At 39.3% G+C, this 17,723-nt stretch overlaps 2 protein-coding genes and 1 long non-coding RNA gene across 4 annotated transcripts in view; all 3 read left to right on the top strand.

The window, feature by feature from the left end:
- LOC145441360 (uncharacterized) overlaps positions 1 to 17,723 on the top strand; it is a 370,726-nt gene that overhangs the window by 104,994 nt on the left and 248,009 nt on the right. The window lies entirely within an intron of this gene.
- LOC145441346 (protein stum homolog) lies at positions 280 to 9,475 on the top strand. Its single transcript, XM_080319190.1, has 4 exons — positions 280 to 780; positions 8,038 to 8,251; positions 8,319 to 8,501; positions 8,569 to 9,475. The coding sequence occupies exons 1-4, from the start codon at positions 616 to 618 to the stop codon at positions 8,649 to 8,651; spliced, it is 645 nt and encodes a 214-aa protein (XP_080175316.1). The 5' UTR covers positions 280 to 615; the 3' UTR covers positions 8,652 to 9,475.
- On the top strand, positions 11,082 to 17,582 carry LOC145441345 (uncharacterized). 2 transcript variants are annotated; one of them, XM_080319188.1, is made up of 12 exons: positions 11,082 to 12,687; positions 12,745 to 12,970; positions 13,725 to 14,001; positions 14,071 to 14,208; positions 14,285 to 14,439; positions 14,510 to 14,594; positions 15,470 to 15,589; positions 15,646 to 15,757; positions 15,839 to 15,867; positions 17,010 to 17,076; positions 17,133 to 17,182; positions 17,246 to 17,582. In XM_080319188.1, the coding sequence occupies exons 1-12, from the start codon at positions 12,629 to 12,631 to the stop codon at positions 17,371 to 17,373; spliced, it is 1,446 nt and encodes a 481-aa protein (XP_080175314.1). In that variant the 5' UTR covers positions 11,082 to 12,628; the 3' UTR covers positions 17,374 to 17,582. The 2 variants fall into 2 exon arrangements, with proteins under 2 accessions (XP_080175314.1, XP_080175315.1); XM_080319189.1 differs by having other exon boundaries at positions 17,013 to 17,076.

Genomic DNA, 17,723 nt, shown 5'->3' on the forward strand with positions numbered 1-17,723 from the left:
TATGTATAGTTTATGATATAGTCCTTTATATCCATGGCTTCGATACAGAGAACCAGGCGTCCATGCGTCCATGATGAAATGTTTAGATGGAGAAATATTTCAGCAATTGTGTGAGGCTATATGTAGAGTGTAGAACTTCTGGCGAAACGATTTCATAATCTAATCCAAAATGTAGAAGAGAAAATAGGCTTGGCTCCACTGCCATGTTATTGTTTATGCGTGACTGATAATAATCGTGCTAGAAGTGTATAGGCTACGCTAGGCATAATGTACCCGTAGGCCTACCTCGTACCAATACCATGGATAAATCTCGTCGTGGTACTGGCATCTGTGACGAGTGGCTGATCAAAGGTCGAACTCCACTTCGGTGCATTCAAATGCCTCTACACTTGATTTACATTTACTAGCAGTTCGTATAGTAATTCGTAGGAGGGAGCAGAATGCCATATGACATGTCCTTCGCCTCTTTCGTTATCTTCGAATTTGTTTACGAAGCGATGTAGCCTATAAAGCTATCGTATCCTATTTATAAGTTATATATGCCATTATATGATTATGGTTTATCCTGATTTCAGCATCCATTCCAGTTTCCTAAATAAATAATAGGATATAAAAATGACGAATTCTTCTTCGTCGTCAGACTCCGATTCAGATGTTGAAACGAGACAGGAGGCGATGTCCTCAAAACCACCTGCGTACACGGCGAGCACTCAGCCGATGCCCTACCCCACGGGCACGCAGCCTATGTCCTACCCCGCACCATACCCGCAGCAATACCAAGTTAGTTCGAACTTTTATTCTTCTTTTTTATTATTGGGATATAGTTGACTAATGTAGCAGCATGCTCGTCTCTGATTCCCGTGTTATCGTCTGTTGCGTAGTAAATAATATAGCCTATGTGCATTTGGGTTATGACTGTAGTCACAAACGAAGAACTTTGGTATCCTGATTTCAAAATTAACAAAAGTTAAGACTGGTTAAACAAAAACCTCCCGCACAAAAATTTTCCTGTTTTCACTGTATGAAGGATAGGCTTTTTTGTAGATACAGACTATATAATATAAATACCGACTGATTTGAATTTAACTGAAAATAGTGTTCTGGTAAATTTTGATTGCCCAGATTGAATTAATCCGATCGTTTTCTTGCTTACAGTCAAAATTAAATAATTAATAAACATAGCTTTCAATACAACATCCATTGTAGCAGAATATTTATTAAACTCGAAAACTTTTCGGGTGCCTCTTTTCAAGAGTTAACCGCACACTAATGCTGATTTAAACAGGTTTAAAGGCAAAACCAAAAAGGCGAAGTATGACGCAACAATCAAAATCACAGACCATGAAATTCGCATTGTACCAATGGCAACAATAACAAACTATAGAGACTGTAGGATTATAGATTACTAACCTACGGATAGATACGCAAGTCCCGTCGTTACGCTCCGGCAAGCAGTTACACTTGTTGCTGAGCGATCTAAAAGCAGCATATCTGGTCAAGTTATAGCTTGAGGCCCGAAGGCTTTAATGTAATGAAACTGGTCCTAATCGAGAGCTACTGCCTCATTAATTCCGAAAATACAAATTAAAATCGTGTTGGGGATATGGAACCACCTCAAAACAGCCCTCAAAATCTGAAAATCGGCATTGTTCCAACAATGGCACCGCCGCAACACGATGAACGTAACAATGCCAATTTCGTCAAGCGATTGTTCAGAACAATGCCGATTTTCAGACTTTGAGGGATGTTTTGACGTGGTTCCATTTCCCTGACAAGATTTTAATTTGTATTCTCAGAATCAGTGCGACAGTAGCTCTCGATTAAGACCAGTTTCATTAAATTTCACCCCTCGGGTCGCAAGTTATAACACCGCCAATTATGCTGCTTTTAGATTGCTCAGCAACAAGTGTAACTGCTTGCCGGAGCGTAACGACGGTACTTGCGTATCTATCCGTAGGTTAGTAATCTATAGTAGGATGGAGTGACGACTGATTTAAATGCCTAATTAATATTCATCCGCGACATATTTTGTTTGCGTGATTTTTCAGCAATTATCTTGTAAAAATGGATATTTATGGTATTATTGCCCATAATACTATAAATATGAGATATTATACCGGTATTAGTGCATTGATATACCAAAATATCTATATAAGTTGAACTACTCTATTTACACTGCGCGCAATAACATTTTCAACTACCTTTAGATTGGTCACGCTCCGCTTTGCGGAGGGAGCTACCCATTGTTACGTGTACGATTAATAATCCCACATGGAATTCAGACGGTGGAAAGTTGAGTGTTCGGTTGGTTTAATGCATGGTTGTCGATGGGAATGAGTCGGAGTATTGGAGGTTGAATACTTATAACGGACTCTGTGACTAATTGGACGTCTTAATATGTTTGGCCTGATTAGTGAATATCTTGGATACGTGCGTGACGGTCTTGCGTTTGTTGCCGTACGAAGCGATGAATATACCGGTATATAATCGCTGCACAATGCGCACGGTCGGTGATTACCAGCGAGGATTTATGATATAATAGCTCTTATAGTGGCGTATTATATGATTATAGAAGATACAATAATAGGGCAGGCGATGAAAATGAAACGGCATTTCGTTGCAGGCGAAGTGGGTATGCCATATCATGGTCCTTCTGGAAGGCGTCATTCAGCAGAATCTGTATGTATTTTAACTTGCCGACGAGAAAATATAAGTCACTTACCGTACTATTGGAGGACATTGCTGTGATACTATAGAATTAGCGAGCTATCTTCATTTACTGTTCCGATATGGTAATTGTTATTTGATTAGCAAAACGGAAATAAGATTCTGAGTATTATGCTTTCACAGAAATTCTGATTCCTTTATAACCGATACTTTTTCGTAAAAGTTATGGCCGAAGAATCATTGTGGGAGGATTGGGAATCCATCACCGAGGAGGAAATTTCCCAATGCTTTGAAGGATTGGATGAGTGGAGTGGAATAAGTTGTGACGTCTGTGAAGCCATATTTTCCACCGTAAGGGAACTCAAGAAGCACGGGAAAGTGCAAGCTCCCGTCACCAACTGAGGAAATTGACATCGACCGAATAATGGACAAATTGGACATTTTGAAGATTGCTTGCCATAATTGTCATTCTATTTCCAGGTGTGGACCACGATTTGAGGAATTGGAATTGAATCTTATTGTTCCACTTGTCAAACGCTTGAATGGTGTGTTCTGTGACGTTGGTACTGATGGTATTTATCAATACTACTCCAACATTTCATAATTATATGCTCCTTTGTATGCTTTGTCAATTCCTGAACTCCGGTGCAAAGTCTTACTTCATCAAGCTTTTCTATAAATAACTTGTAATATGCGAGTTTTCTAATATATTGGTAATTTATAGGTGACCTAAGACGTTATGAAGGGTTGAATGTTTCAGATCGATATGAAGAAGCTGGTCCGTACAGAATTTCCAGCCGTGAAGAGCTGCTGATTCAATGGATAGAATGCTGGAAATCACAACCCTGTTCAAAATGAATATAATTTCATGCGTGCCAATTCAATCAATATAATGAAATTAACATTAACTTAACCTGATTATTGGCACTATGTCATCTTCCATACCATAGGCTTACCATATTTTGGAAATCAAAAAAGAGGACACTTTTTCAGAAATTTGCAAGTTGCAAAACCGGAGTGAAATTCTCAAAAACCGGTTAATCTTTCCCACTTTGTGATCGGTTGACTAAAAAAAAGGTCATCTTCTCCGCTCAGAGCTAAAAATAACGTTTTTTTTTCTCCACATTGCCAGGCGGATAACTAAAAAAAAAAGGTCATCACTTCTGCCCAGAACTCAAAATACAGTTTTTCTCTCCACGTTGACAGGTGGATGACTGAAAATAAAAAAAAAGGGCATCTTTTAGCTCAGAGCTACTTTCACCGTTTTTCACTACGAAAAAATATCCGCCGGAGCGTCACTTCTGTGCTAATTTGCGGCATATCACTCGCATTTTGCTCTAAATCTGACCTAAATTTCAAAAAAGAGGACAAAATCTCAAAAAAGAGGACAAAAGGGCGTCCTCTGAGGACACTTTCAAAAAAGTCAAAAAAGAGGACAAATCCTCTTAAAAGAGGACGTATGGTAAGCCTACCATACCATGCTTCTCAATGTGCAGTCTACCTTTCAGTTTATAGAATGCCCAGTTACCTTAAATGAAGAAGCAATATCTAGCTATTTAATCTACTCGTGATATCAAACCATCAGGCCTGCTATACCCCAGATTTTGCTGTTCAAATTAGAAGCTGATTGTACCAAATCTGGAATATTTTTGTGCCTCACTGTCTCTGGCAACTCTTTTCTTGGAAAAGTTATCTTCCTTTCTTTCTATATGAATAAATATATCAATTGGAATCGTTTGGTGCATTGGTTTCTTGATTTGAGTGAGAGATACCCTGCATACCTTTATGATTGTGCTACATCTTTCAGGCAAATTTAGCTTAGGCAGAGCTCCCACTTTGAGTTGCTTTCTGGTTTTGAGCTGAATGATGTCGCTCTCAAAATGATTTTCGCAGATTGCGGCTCTATTATAAATTACACTGTTAATTCTGTTGAAGTTGAGACAGCTGCTTTACTTACGTCTCCTTATGGAGCAACGTCTTGATACGATCTCCTTTTGAGGGGTCCCTGATGGAAAGAAGGAGGCTGGCCATTGCTGCGTACCGTGAATAAGGACCTCTTACGAGATTGATCACTACGCGGAATGTTCACATAGGTACACCCAGGGATAGCGCAGTTTTTGGCCATAATTGCCGCGGCGGATCTATTATTTTTAACTGCTAAAGACGCGAAATGTTCAACGGGATATAAGACAATGCGATGTAGCCTAGTGAACAGAAAAGAAGATTTCAAAACGAACAAGTACAGTCTTCCAATGTAACATAGGCCTAATGCCCGATGAAACAGTGTTACGATATTGATCTTTTGGATGTAGTGATAATCTTTTCGTCGCTATTTTTCATCCGCTTTCCGTGTAGGCTATTCGTTTTTTTCATCGGTTGCTTATGCACAGAAAATAGTTTGAGCAGTTTTGTATCGGTATCAGCGGCTTTCAACGGCCACTCAGTTACCGCATAAAGCCTTATCAATTATAGCATTGTCTACGAGTTAGTGGGATTCGGACATAGTCGGCCGCGGAGAGTTTAGCGCTGAATAAGGCATTGCGGGAAATTGATTTTAAACGTGCTCTGGGTAAAGGCCAGTTGTGAAATTTTTATAGTGAGAACATATTGATGCTTCCTCGTAACATGCCAAATTTGAAACGTCTAGCTAGAATATTTCCACCCTTTTTCGGCGGTCAAATTCGTCCATGTATTTCCGAAATCGCCTATACTTTTACATGTAAAATAGGACAATCGGACTCTCGCGAATGGAATTTTACTCCGCAAAGTCAAGCGTGACGGATCTAAACTTAGAACAATGGGTCGTCGCTCCATCCTACAGTCTCTATAAACAAACTATCAAGTATACGGATAGATTTCCAGTAAACTCGGCCCGCGGTAAATTCGGCCCGGTAAATTCGGCCCGCGGTCACTTCGGCCGTCGGTAAATTCGGCCACTGCCAGGGTAACAATAACAGTTACAATAATATTACCTAACCTTTAGCCTAACCCTAATCCTAACCCTAACGCTAATCCTAACCCTAACCCTAATCCTAATCCTAACCCTAACCTCCAAATCACTAGATAAAATTATGATTATGTAATATAATTCACATTATTAGTTGGTAATACAATTTTACACAAAATTCTCCGAGGACCGAATTTACCGATTGAATTCGGCCCTCGGTAAACTCGGCCCCGTAAACATCTGCACATATATATATATACAATATACATATATATATTTATACGCATACCCTGTCCTCTATAAATCACTTGATAATAGTTTAATTATGTAATTAATTCACATTAATAGTTGGTAGAACATTTTTATACAAAATTCTCCGAGGGCCGAATTGACCGAGTAAATCCGGCCCTCGGTAAATTCGGTCCCCGTGAATATCCGCGCTATCTCCCGCGATTACGCGATCTACGCATGCCCTGATATCCAAATCCTTAATAATAGTATAATTATGTAATTAATTCATGTTAACGGTCGGTAATACATTTTAATAAAATATTCTCGGAGGGCCGAAGTTACTGATGTCATGGGGCCCAATTTACCTGGCCGAATTTACTGCGGGCCGAGTTTACTGGCAACCATACGGACATACGGTACTATAGTAGCAGCGCAATTCGTAAATAAACAGTTACACGCACGAAACAACACGCACTAATGAGAAATTTGTAGGTTATAGAGGAAATCTTTTTGTATACATAAAATGGGTTTGTACTATTATTCAGTCTGACACAAATCGAAATGGTTGTTCGAAAAGGCGAAAGTAGAGCTCAACATATCTTCAGCGGTCTAGAAAACCGATTAGAGGAATATGATGAAAATTTTAAAATGTCATATCATAGGTGACTCAGTATCTGTTGATACTGGACGGCGGAATGGCGTTGTTGTGCATCTGCTAAATGCAGTGATGAGCAAGGGTTTTCATAAACCACAATACATTGGTTGCCAACATAATATTATCAATTCTTAAAGCATATATCAGAGTTTTTCAATCCAACATCCTCAACAAATCCAACTCTCAGCTACAAATTTGGAGATGATATGGTAAAACACTACGAAAACTTGGTAAAATCCACCAAGCCAGAATTTCAAATGAAAATATTAAAAAACCGAGGACGGAGGGATGATTTTAAGTTTATCTATGCGCTGTGCAGAGCATGCCGCTCTTTCAGAGAAAATAGTAGATTACCACTAATCAAATGGCATAAACTTCCATCTCTACGCGATGCGAGACGGCCGGAGCTCAAGGGCTATAATTCCGTACTTCCAAGTACCCAGATGGAGAGTAACTCTTGAGACATCATGCTTATTGCTTATTCATCGCAAATGCGTGTCAGCAAGCCTGTTATTCTGACCAGATGTCTATAGATGGAATATACTGGAGCCCGACCGATTATCGGTTCGCCGATAATATCGGGACGATATCACACTTTGAAATAATTTTCGGCATCGGCCATTGAAACCGAAAAATTATCGGCAATTTTCGTGACGTCACAACATGGCGGTACGAAACTATATTCTTTGACCACTCGATTGAGGATATTGATATATTTCACATAGCTTATTACACGTACCAGGTGTCCAGATGTAGCCTTTCTTGTTTATTCCATGTTCAAGTATAACAATAGCTGTAAAGATGTTCAAATAAATGCTCTTACGCTCATCTATATCCAACTTCTTTTGAAGATCGACTGAATGTATTGGGGTTCTCGGTCAAGGTGTGAGATGTCGGTTTGATCGGTATCGACCGAAATATCCAATATCGGTCGGGCTCTGGAATATACCAAAGATTATTTGATGCTATCTCTGCGCTCGAATGTCCTGCAGCGATAAAGTGCCCTAAAATCCCATTGGAAGTCGGATATGTACGTTGTAGATGTCCCTGGCACTATCATAATAACAGAAAGGGAAGTCAAATTGATGGATGAACTTTACCAGAAGTGCAAAAGGACATATATAAAAAGATTAAATTTGTAGCAAAGAATACCTTTGAATTAAATTTTTTCTATATTTGAACCAGTGTAAAAAATTGAAGTTATAGTTTGTGCGGGAAATTGTTTTCGATTTGAACAAAATGATTATAATTTTATTAATTTATATCAAATTGTTCACTAATTCCTGCTACAGGCAAAAATATTTTTTGAAGTCATAATCCTAATGTGCATCCTAGTTCATTATGGAATTTGATTTTCGTGATCTTTGTGGAATCACACGAAAATGTAGGAACACGACGAGTACACGCCACTTGATATATAGTCCGCGATCGGTAGCCGCTCAGCTCTGGCGTTGGACTATAGTACCAGAAGAAACAACAAGTCAAATCTCAATTTAGAGACTTGAAGATGTACTATACTGGGTTCTTCATATCCTAGGCATATCCACAGCCGGGAGCGATTCCTCCGCCGTCTGGAGTGGTGCATCAGACAGGTTACTACACTACCAATGCCCAAGGACAACAGGTATACGTCTCTCAAGTGACAAAAATGAACACTAATACGTACGACGATTTGCGAGGAGCCATACCAATTATGCCCATGCCGTTAGCCATCTTCTGCTGTGTCATCAACTTTTGTCTTCCTGGATTCGGTATGCCAATCATTGACGGCAGTGTGCTCGAAATATTTATTCTTTTAGTTTTATAACTGAATTTCAGGAACAATGATCGCATCCTTCAGCGTTTTTTGTTGCGCGAACATCGGACAGTCGGCTAGTGACAAAGTGGGTTGCTTTTGTCTGAACTTTTGGATTGGCTGGCTTCAATTATTCACAGTCTGGATATTTCTGTTTGGCTGGATTTGGAGTATAATCTGGGGGTGGGCATTTGTTGCCGCATCCGGTTAGTCTTATGCGTTACCTTATCGGCTATCAAGTTCATTAACTGTAAATATTCGTTGAATTTTTAGCTGAGTACCACAGTAGGCCAACAGAAGGACGAACCACGACAACTGTCATCACAGAAACGCCCGTCTCGTACCACAACCCATGAGTACTGCGCTGCAATGAACATTCTGATCGGAACGATATGACATGAAACATTACAGCACATGTTATTATGATAATCCTTTTCACTGTGTAATTTGATTGCAGCATAGTGTCCTGTATGGTGTCGACACAGGCAAATCTCACGCCTCGGTGAAATTGTATCACGTCACAATTTCCATTTGGCTACAGGCAATTTGACGGTCATTTTTGACCGGCTTGCCGAGCATTAAATTTGGTAAAACGGGTATCAATCGAAAGCTGACTCTGCACTGATTACGAAAATATAAATTTTATTCCGCTCGTGTCCCTGGAACTCCTACAATCAGCCTCGAGTTTTTCATTGTTATGGAGATTGGCATTGGGACGCAACAATGCTGTCCGGCGAAACGAGAGAGTAGCTCAGGACGTAACAATGCTGTCTGGCGAAACGAGAGAGTAGCTCAAGAGAAATAGAATCAGACACCATTGTTGCGTCCCAATGCCAATCTCCATAACAATGAAAAACTCGAGGCTGATTGTAGGAGTTCCAGGGACACGAGCGGAATAAAATTTATATTTTCGTAATCAGTGCAGAGTCAGTTTTCGATTGATATCCGTTTCACCAAATTTAATGCTCGTCAAGCCGGTCAAAAATAACCGTCAAATTGCCTGTAGCTAAATGGAAATTGTGACGTGATACAATTTCACTGAGGCGTGAGATTTGCTTGTGTCGACACCATATAGGACACTATGATTGCAGCTTTTCTGCTCCCAATAAAACTGTAATTCATCATTTATAAGTGTTTTTGAATATGACGTCGAATACAAACATGGACCGAATGCACAAAAGACCGGAACCGGACAGAAAAGAGTCATCTTATTCTGTCGGTTTGGGGGGTTACCCATAGCTTGAATAAACAGCATTGGGTACGGACAGCGTACGGTAGTGTTTAAAGAGAGAGAGAGAATCTTTATTCGTATACATTACATATCAACATAACACTACAAAAATGTAACAGTGAAATGCGACATGCAAGGTAGACGGGAGGCTCGATATGACATAGTCTTCAGAGCCGAGCCACCTGGGACAGGAGCAATTTTCACAGTCGATAACTAATGAAAAAAAAAAAAATTAAAATAAACCAACGAACGATAGGAAAAATAAGACACAGTATCATGGACCAATTTGAAATACAACACAAATACAATTTAGCGGTTGTTAAAGATAAGAGAATGAAAACATTGTTTTTTAAAAGCACAAGAGTCTAAATTGCGGAGATTAGGTGGCAGCTTATTCCAAACATTGACACCAATAAAACTGATTGAATTTTGTACTAGACTGGTAGAGTGGTGTTGCACAGACAGAGACAAGTTAGAAGAAAATCTGGTATGATGTTGGTGGGTATCTGAAGGTATCTTGAACAGATTATCAAAATATAGTGGCAATTCACCCTGATGATAGCTATATGCATGAATTTCATTACCTCAAATTTGAAAACGTCTTCCACTTTCAATATTCCAACGCTACGATACATGCTATTACAATTCTCATATCTAGATTTCCGACAGAGAATTCGTATGGCTCGGTTTTGCAAGACTTGCAATTTCTGCAGATTTTTTTCGCAGCAGGTCCCCAAACTAGGATCCCATAAATAAGATAGCAGTAAATTAAGGCATAGTAGACTGATCTGAGAGTTTGATGAGGAATTAAATTTTCAAGGCGATAGAGAGCCCCGACACCACGCGAGATTTTAGTTTTTATATTGTTGATATGATCAGACCATCAATGATAATGCCAAGATATCTAACAGTTTTATGTGTATCAAGATGTGCGTTATTTGCTATAATTCCACTGCGATTGACTTGTGTATGAAACACGAGGGTTTTGGTTTTGGAGGCATTGAGCTGAAGTTGGTTAGATGCCATCCATTTTCACACTGTCGATAGCTTAGTGTTAATGTTGTCAAATGCATCAGATAAATTTTTGTCATCAGCAAACAGTGTGATGTCATTGTCAAATAAATGACCAATATCATTGGTGTAAATTATGAACAGCAGGGGCCCGAGAACTGATCCCTGAGGTACACCAGTCTGTATGGGTAGTAATTGTGAACGCGTTGTTCCAATATGAACAAATTGTTTCCTATTATTTAAGTAAGATTCGAAATACATTTTTGCAAGTCCACGTATACGATAGAATTCAAGTTTATCAACTAGTTTGGAATGATTGACACAGTCGAATGCCTTTTTCAGATCTAAAAACACACCAGTGGCAACATTTTTAGAGTCAATGGGCTCATATATCCTTGAGGTAACCTGTAATATAGCTTGAGAGGTTGTGTGGTTATTTCTAAAACCATATTGATTTGAGTTTAAGAGATTTATTTTGTTGAGATAACTGTTAAGTCTCTCAAATAAATATAGATAACTCACCTACGTCCTACGGAAGGTTAGTTATCTATAGTTCAAAGCTCAGTGATAGTAAAGCCAAAGAATGTGGAAGTCATGCTATATTATTTGGTAACAGCTACAGCTAGTAACTGTACGAAGCCACAGTAATATATAAATTGGCGTCCTACCGAAGAAGTACCGCGAAATGTTGCTTAATTGCACAGAGAAGAAAGCACGTTACTTAAAAGGCAGGGGTGGTGTTTTATAGTCTTAGTCAAGAATCCAGCACGCATGTTGTACGCCTGCAAAGTTATAGTCCGCAGCCGTGTCATTTGGCTCAATTCCAACCAGTTGAAACAGTGCAAGCGCAAATTGAAATATCAGCCATTTTTGGATATGATAATATATTTATGTTAGCAAATTTCATCACTTCACCATAACCAATAAGCATCGTATCCGATACATGCCTGAAACCTGCAAAGGGAAAGTGAAGCTTTTGGCACACAATGATGTCAGGATTGTCATGGTAATGCCCAGACTGGAAACAATGGCTGTTGTTTTCTGCAATAAGTTGCGCGACAGAAGCGTTACTTGATTATAATATACGGTAATTAAACAGAAAGTTGCAGGTGACGTTGCCACTAATTCCACTCTGGGCTAGTGCCAATTTAAAATATCTATATACCGTTGCTACTCAAGTAGAAGCAGAAGTAATGTAAATTTTTACTCATATAAGAAGCAATTCAAAAGACATTCCAAAGCTAATTCAAGTAGAAGTAAAATGTGAAAGTCGGAAAAAGTGCTCGGGTAAGTTTATAGATTGAAATAATAGATTGTGACCTATAGTTGCGTTGAGACAGAGCTAGCAAAGTCAATCCGGTCTCAAGTATACTCAAGTTGACTTTTAAATATACTATTAATAATTGTGTCATATCTGTATTCACTATTCACTGATGACATCCATGGCAATACTTCCCCTCCCCCTCACTAGTGTGGCTTGGAAATCCGAATCCAACAAGATCCATGCTCTCCCCTGACATCATACCAGATATTGCACCCACTGATCAGACAGCCCCCACACCAGATACCTATATTTCCTAAGCAATTTGACTTCCAAATCAAAATCAGGGTTCAAATTTCCACGGATTCGAGGATTCACATTGCAATTGAACAATAAAGGTTCCAATAGCCAAGGATTCACGGTGGAATGACCAAGAAATTTGACAAATAGCAAAGATTGATGTTGGTAATTCAAACATATCTAATCATTTGATGGATTTTTCAACTAAATTTTGGAAGAGGGTTGGTTTGATTATGTTCACAATAAAGGCAATCTCATGTTCAAAATAAGATCAGTGATGTTCACAACAAGGTCCGCCGGCGATTAAGGGTTAGTGTCGTTATGGTCGAGGTGATGGTGATGGACCCCAACCCTGGAGGAGTTTTGACTGTTTATATTGCCTTCTTGCAAAAATTACAAACGGGAATTGATTATTATCACATCTCAATTCCGGTTGCATGCATTTCCATGACCCATATTCCCTTTCAACTCTTTGCAATGCAGCCACAAGTTAGTAGATACGAATCCAACTATATTATATAATAACCAACATGGACGAAGTCTCGTACTACGACTCACAGGTCATGTATCAAAAAAGAGTAGGAGAAGTGTAAGTATTGTATGCTGCAGGTTCCTGACAGATTCTCTTCAATTATCCTTTGTTCAGTGAAAAAGAACGACTGAAACTGGAAAGGGAGATGTTTGCCATGATGAACTCGGACAAGAAGCTTCAGAATCTGAGAGCAGCCAAGTTGCGGAGTTACTGGCAGCAAATTTGCGAAAGAGAGAAAGCCGCCCGCAAACGGAATGAAGAATTACTTCGAGATTTTGAGCAGCTTGAAATTAAGCTGGCTAGTATGGAATCTCACACTAAAAGGATAAAAAAAATGAAGGCATGTTGCAAATGGCCTCAACAGATGTTGTCAATGTGTTTACTGATTTATGTTAGACTATCTATTGTATAACAACTGCAGTGGTGGCCATTCATTCTGATTCGATCACAAAGTTACTGTCCAAAACTATTCTTCAATTATTTGATGATTTGTGAATTCTTGAACAGCAGCTATTAGGTAAGAACTGGAATCCATCAGATGAAATTTCATCAATCACATGCAATCATATTAAATGAATTATCTTTATCAATTAATAAACTAGTAAACTGTTTGAAGAGCTTCTTGGAGGTACATAACTTCAATATACAATTGAACAGTATATTCATATTGAAATAAACCCGAATATTTTTGGCTGGCACTCGTCAGGGGTAATCGTCAACAACTAATAGAGAATTGTAAAGAACATTGTATATCAACAATTGTAACACAAATTATGACGTCAACAGCATGAAATTTCGAATGAGAGAACGTTCAATGTACTATTTTTGGGTGGTACACAAACTCTTGTTGTTGACAGTTAAACTGTTTAAGTGCTACTCACACTGAGACTTTTCGGCTTTGACATGGCTTGCCATTACTAACCTACTGTGTCTAAAATTGCATATGTCTAGTGTTGAGACATCTATTTGGAAAGAGATTTTGCAATATGTCCCAATATCTTTTGCAATAACGATGCATTTGGGATTTTACCAAATTTATAAGAGCCATACCCAAGCTGCCATCGCGCGTCTTATAAGGATGCGATCGTTTTTAGATGGACTACGATGTGAAGGTAAAAGGAATGTATGTGAAATGGCACAAAGATGTGGCGGTCGCTCGCGCTAAAAGACAATTACAAGAAAGGAATGTCACAAAGCAATCGGTTTCCTCACCAAAATGCAACCACGATTCTACAGATCATGCACCAATATCTCAGCAAATCGGTCAAACCAAAGATCCAGTGAGAACTTCACCGCAACATATTCTGTCAGATTCTGGCAAAAGCACTTCTTCAAAGGTATTCCCGAACTCAACAGTACCTCCAGCAAATGGTAAACTATGCAGAATGCAGATGTATTATTTGAATTACTAGCCTACTGATACCGAATGTTACCCATTAGAGCCTTTGCTGGTGCAGGCACCACCTCCTGAGTTTGCGGATAGAAATTCCGTCAAGTCAAAAGAATCCACAAAATCAAGCCCCGCTTCACCTCAACGGGCTGTGACTTTAATTCCAACCGCAGCAGCACAGGGGAACGGTATGTTTCTGACGTAATGCGAATATAGGTCGCAATGGAACCTTCTCTATGACACTTGTTTCTGATCCTTTTTCAGCGAATGCTTCTGTTGACTTCAGTATTTCGTCGGAAGACAGTTTTGTCAGTACGGAACTAAATAAATCGAAGCACCCATCTTCCGATAAAAGCCAAAATCCTGAACCGATTCCTAAAGTCATTTCAGTTACAGCACATAGTCAGCAAAGTTCCGAGGTTGTACTCTTGTCACATCGCAATACTTGAACAGTATTTCTCATGTTACGTCGTTTCATTTCGTCTACAGGATTCTCCGGAAAGAGATAACAAGACATCTCCAGCACATCACAAACCACCACCAAAGGAGATCGTCATACCTGGTGTATCTCAGGGTGAGGTGTTCATGTTATTTGTTGCAGGGATCCATACATGAATCTAAACCACTCTCATGTTTGATACTTAATGTATACCAAGTGGAAAATTTTCAATAGAAAATGCATTTCAACTGGTCAATGAGCTATTTCTGCCGTTCAATTGTGAAATTGCAAAAGACTGATCTTCTACGTACAAGATTGTCTTCGACAATTTTTCATTACCATGATCAGTCAGTAGCAAATGCCGAATCACAAATCACACATAGGCAAGGAGAGGACTTGTACAGTGTACATAATATGACATTATGGTTTTTCAGGAATGACCAACTTCCATATATTTCTTGTCTCAAATCACCTTCCCATGGCTTACGTTTTACCCGTGCTTTATTTCAATTTTTATCACTTGGATCGAAGTGCCTGTTGGCCAGAAACAAGAATGGCCAAATATGGAAAATTCTCCCCATTGCAAGTTAGCTTAGTCCTTGAAATGTAGTAAATACACCACAAATCACATAACATACACTGCCCTCAGAAATCATCAAATATACCACTGCATATCACTGTAATGTTATCATAAATTTGTCACTACGTTTAGAAGGTAAACCAGAATCGAAGCTGTGGGAATCGTGCACATTTAACCAATTTTGTTCTTGATGGATGAGCACTTGGGCAGTTTGGCACCTCGTTGCAGCTGATGAAAAATAAAACCAAGGGTAAATCGTTATTGAGGTATAAAATTTAGGGGACTGATCGAAAACAAGGGAATTTTGAAATTTGGTCACGCGTGTCACTAACAAAGTCTTCCGCCCATCCGAAATATGAAACCCTCCACTCAAGATACGCTTCACATTTTCAGTATATAAGAAAAATGTTTGACTCATTTTATGTTGCAGAGAGACCCGAGAGCAAGCTTAGCTCCGATTCCTTCATTTCCGAAATGTCTTCACAGTCGGACTCGGCTTTGCCTGACACAACCAACAGAGTTGCCACTTCTTCAAATCCGCCTTTAACAGGTGGTGAAATTTAAGTTTAGCATTAACACCGGTGTCTTACTGACATTTTGACTCAGATCAAGCAGCTTACCAAGCAATGTTGAAACAATACAGCACTGGACATGCGATCTCGGAAGAGAGTGACGAAGATGAATTCGAGGAACTCTTTTCTGGTGACGGTACTCCTAGGTATGTAATCAATGTCACATTGATGCTGATTAACATTACCGAGTCTTGACCTCTTTATTCATTAATATGTTTGTTTTATAGATCAACTGACAAGCAGAAAAATCAGATAGGTAACCTGTCCTTTTATAATGTTACTAACAGTGAAGGTCATTATAGTTCAGTATGCTTGAACGCACATTGTACATTCACGAACTCGGGTCATCATAGGAAGTGTACCATGTACCCATACTTTTCGCATCAGAGCTCAGTGCAATTTCCAAGTCGTAATGTCTATTGTTTATGCTAGAAAGTATTGAGATTTGGCGCGAGCCTCCTTATGTGGAGCTCCAAGCCAATTACATAATAATAATGAATCAAATGATTTTATTCTTGGTCAACAGATAGTTGAGAGCTATCTCGGCATAAAGGATTCAGGGTTGTAATAACTCGACTTGAGTCACGATTTTCTGATGACTCGGCTTGACTCGAGTGATTTTCTCAAAATACGGAAATGACTCGGCTCAATTCAATTTCTGTATTGAGTCGACTTGGACTCGAGTCATTGCGCATGAACCGAGACTCAGACGGCCAAGACCGACATTTCATTGTAATTTCGAAGAAAAGTAAAGTAACTACACTATTGGTATTTCGTCTATTGGTACTGGTACTTGAAAATGCGTCCAGAATCTGCTATAAGTGAGGAAAATTGGTGTAATATAAATGCGAACCATTCGATATTATATCTATTTATTCGATAGAAGTGGTTTTGACTAGACTCTTACTGGAAACTGAGCAGACAACACAATGACTTGGACACGAGTCATAATACCATGACTCTGACTTGACCCTCTGCTCGCTGCCTTGGCTAGGTGGTGAATTGGAAATGACTCGACTTGATTCGAGTCAAAACTATAAAAGTGAGATTGACTTGTGACTCGGGCCCTTGTGACTTAGCTACAAAGCTGCTAGGATTTGACGATACAGAACAATCAGCAATCGACTTTGTGCTGTATTGCGAGTCCATCCCATACAAAGATTTTCTCAGGCCGCTTTCGAATGTGAGATATTGTGATTTCTATTACCAGTCCATGTTTAATGATCTCGCCATTGCTGAAATATCTTGTGGAAATCTTTTTATCCTGGCTACCTTTATGCTTCTGGCACGCCTATCATTTTCTTCCTCATTGTTTGTGTAGTCACCGATTAAGCCAAGGAGCATGATAACAGCAATGCGTTCTCTGATAGGCGACTAATTTTTCCCCCTTAAATTTAGCAGCAAGTGCCGATTCAAGTCCGAAACGCAGCGAGCCACTGCAAATTCCCACAGAATTCTCTACAAGGTAAGTATCATGCCACAGTCCTATTTTACTCTACCTTAACTTCACTGCCTCAAAAGGTCGTCAACGCTTCCACGGGAAAACGTCGCGTCTCATCGCACGCACAAAGGTTTGGTCCTAATTGCTTTTTTCTCACTGAATGAGGCATGCGATGATATTTTCATTTCTCTAGTTGACTGGGAGACAGACTCTGATGAGGAACGGGTAGACGGATACCTCTCGAACACTGGTGGAAGTTCAAAGTGGGACCAACAGCTTCGGCAGTATGACGAAGAAGACGATGATGACTTTTTCAACTGATAATGAATTGAACATTACTCTGCAACTTTGTGCTATTGTCTTACACTATTGGCTGTGTTTCTGTTAGCGATGCTTTTCAATTTTTGTAGTATCCCAATATCTTTCATATACAACAACAAAATGTAGTTGTCAGTCATTTCGTATGACTCATTTTGAAAATATATAATCATTAATCAATGACCTTAGCTACTTTGCACTGTGTTTCCAGATTGGTAATGTAGCATAAGCGTATGAACATAAAAATGGATGAGCTCTTCAGCATAAGGCATTGCGAACGGATCGCGCTTTCAACTCTACCGGATGTGTGTCCCATTTGTGGTGAGAAAATAATGTATGAAGACATACCTCCT

Source organism: Botryllus schlosseri, chromosome 6, assembly GCF_051294905.1.
Source record: "Botryllus schlosseri isolate E-star chromosome 6, Bs_hap1, whole genome shotgun sequence".
Classification (NCBI taxonomy): Eukaryota; Metazoa; Chordata; class Ascidiacea; order Stolidobranchia; family Styelidae; genus Botryllus; species Botryllus schlosseri.

Excerpts from the sequence above, each read along its gene's own strand:
- LOC145441346 (XM_080319190.1), top strand. The coding sequence starts at position 616 with ATGACGAATTCTTCTTCGTCGTCAGACTCCGATTCAGATGTTGAAACG. Across the intron at positions 781-8,037 it reads CATACCCGCAGCAATACCAA|GCATATCCACAGCCGGGAGC; the intron begins GTTAGTTCGAAC and ends TTCATATCCTAG. Across the intron at positions 8,502-8,568 it reads GGCATTTGTTGCCGCATCCG|CTGAGTACCACAGTAGGCCA; the intron begins GTTAGTCTTATG and ends TTGAATTTTTAG.
- LOC145441345 (XM_080319188.1), top strand. The coding sequence starts at position 12,629 with ATGGACGAAGTCTCGTACTACGACTCACAGGTCATGTATCAAAAAAGA. Across the intron at positions 14,440-14,509 it reads ATAGTCAGCAAAGTTCCGAG|GATTCTCCGGAAAGAGATAA; the intron begins GTTGTACTCTTG and ends TTTCGTCTACAG. Across the intron at positions 15,868-17,009 it reads CAAGCAGAAAAATCAGATAG|CAGCAAGTGCCGATTCAAGT; the intron begins GTAACCTGTCCT and ends CCTTAAATTTAG.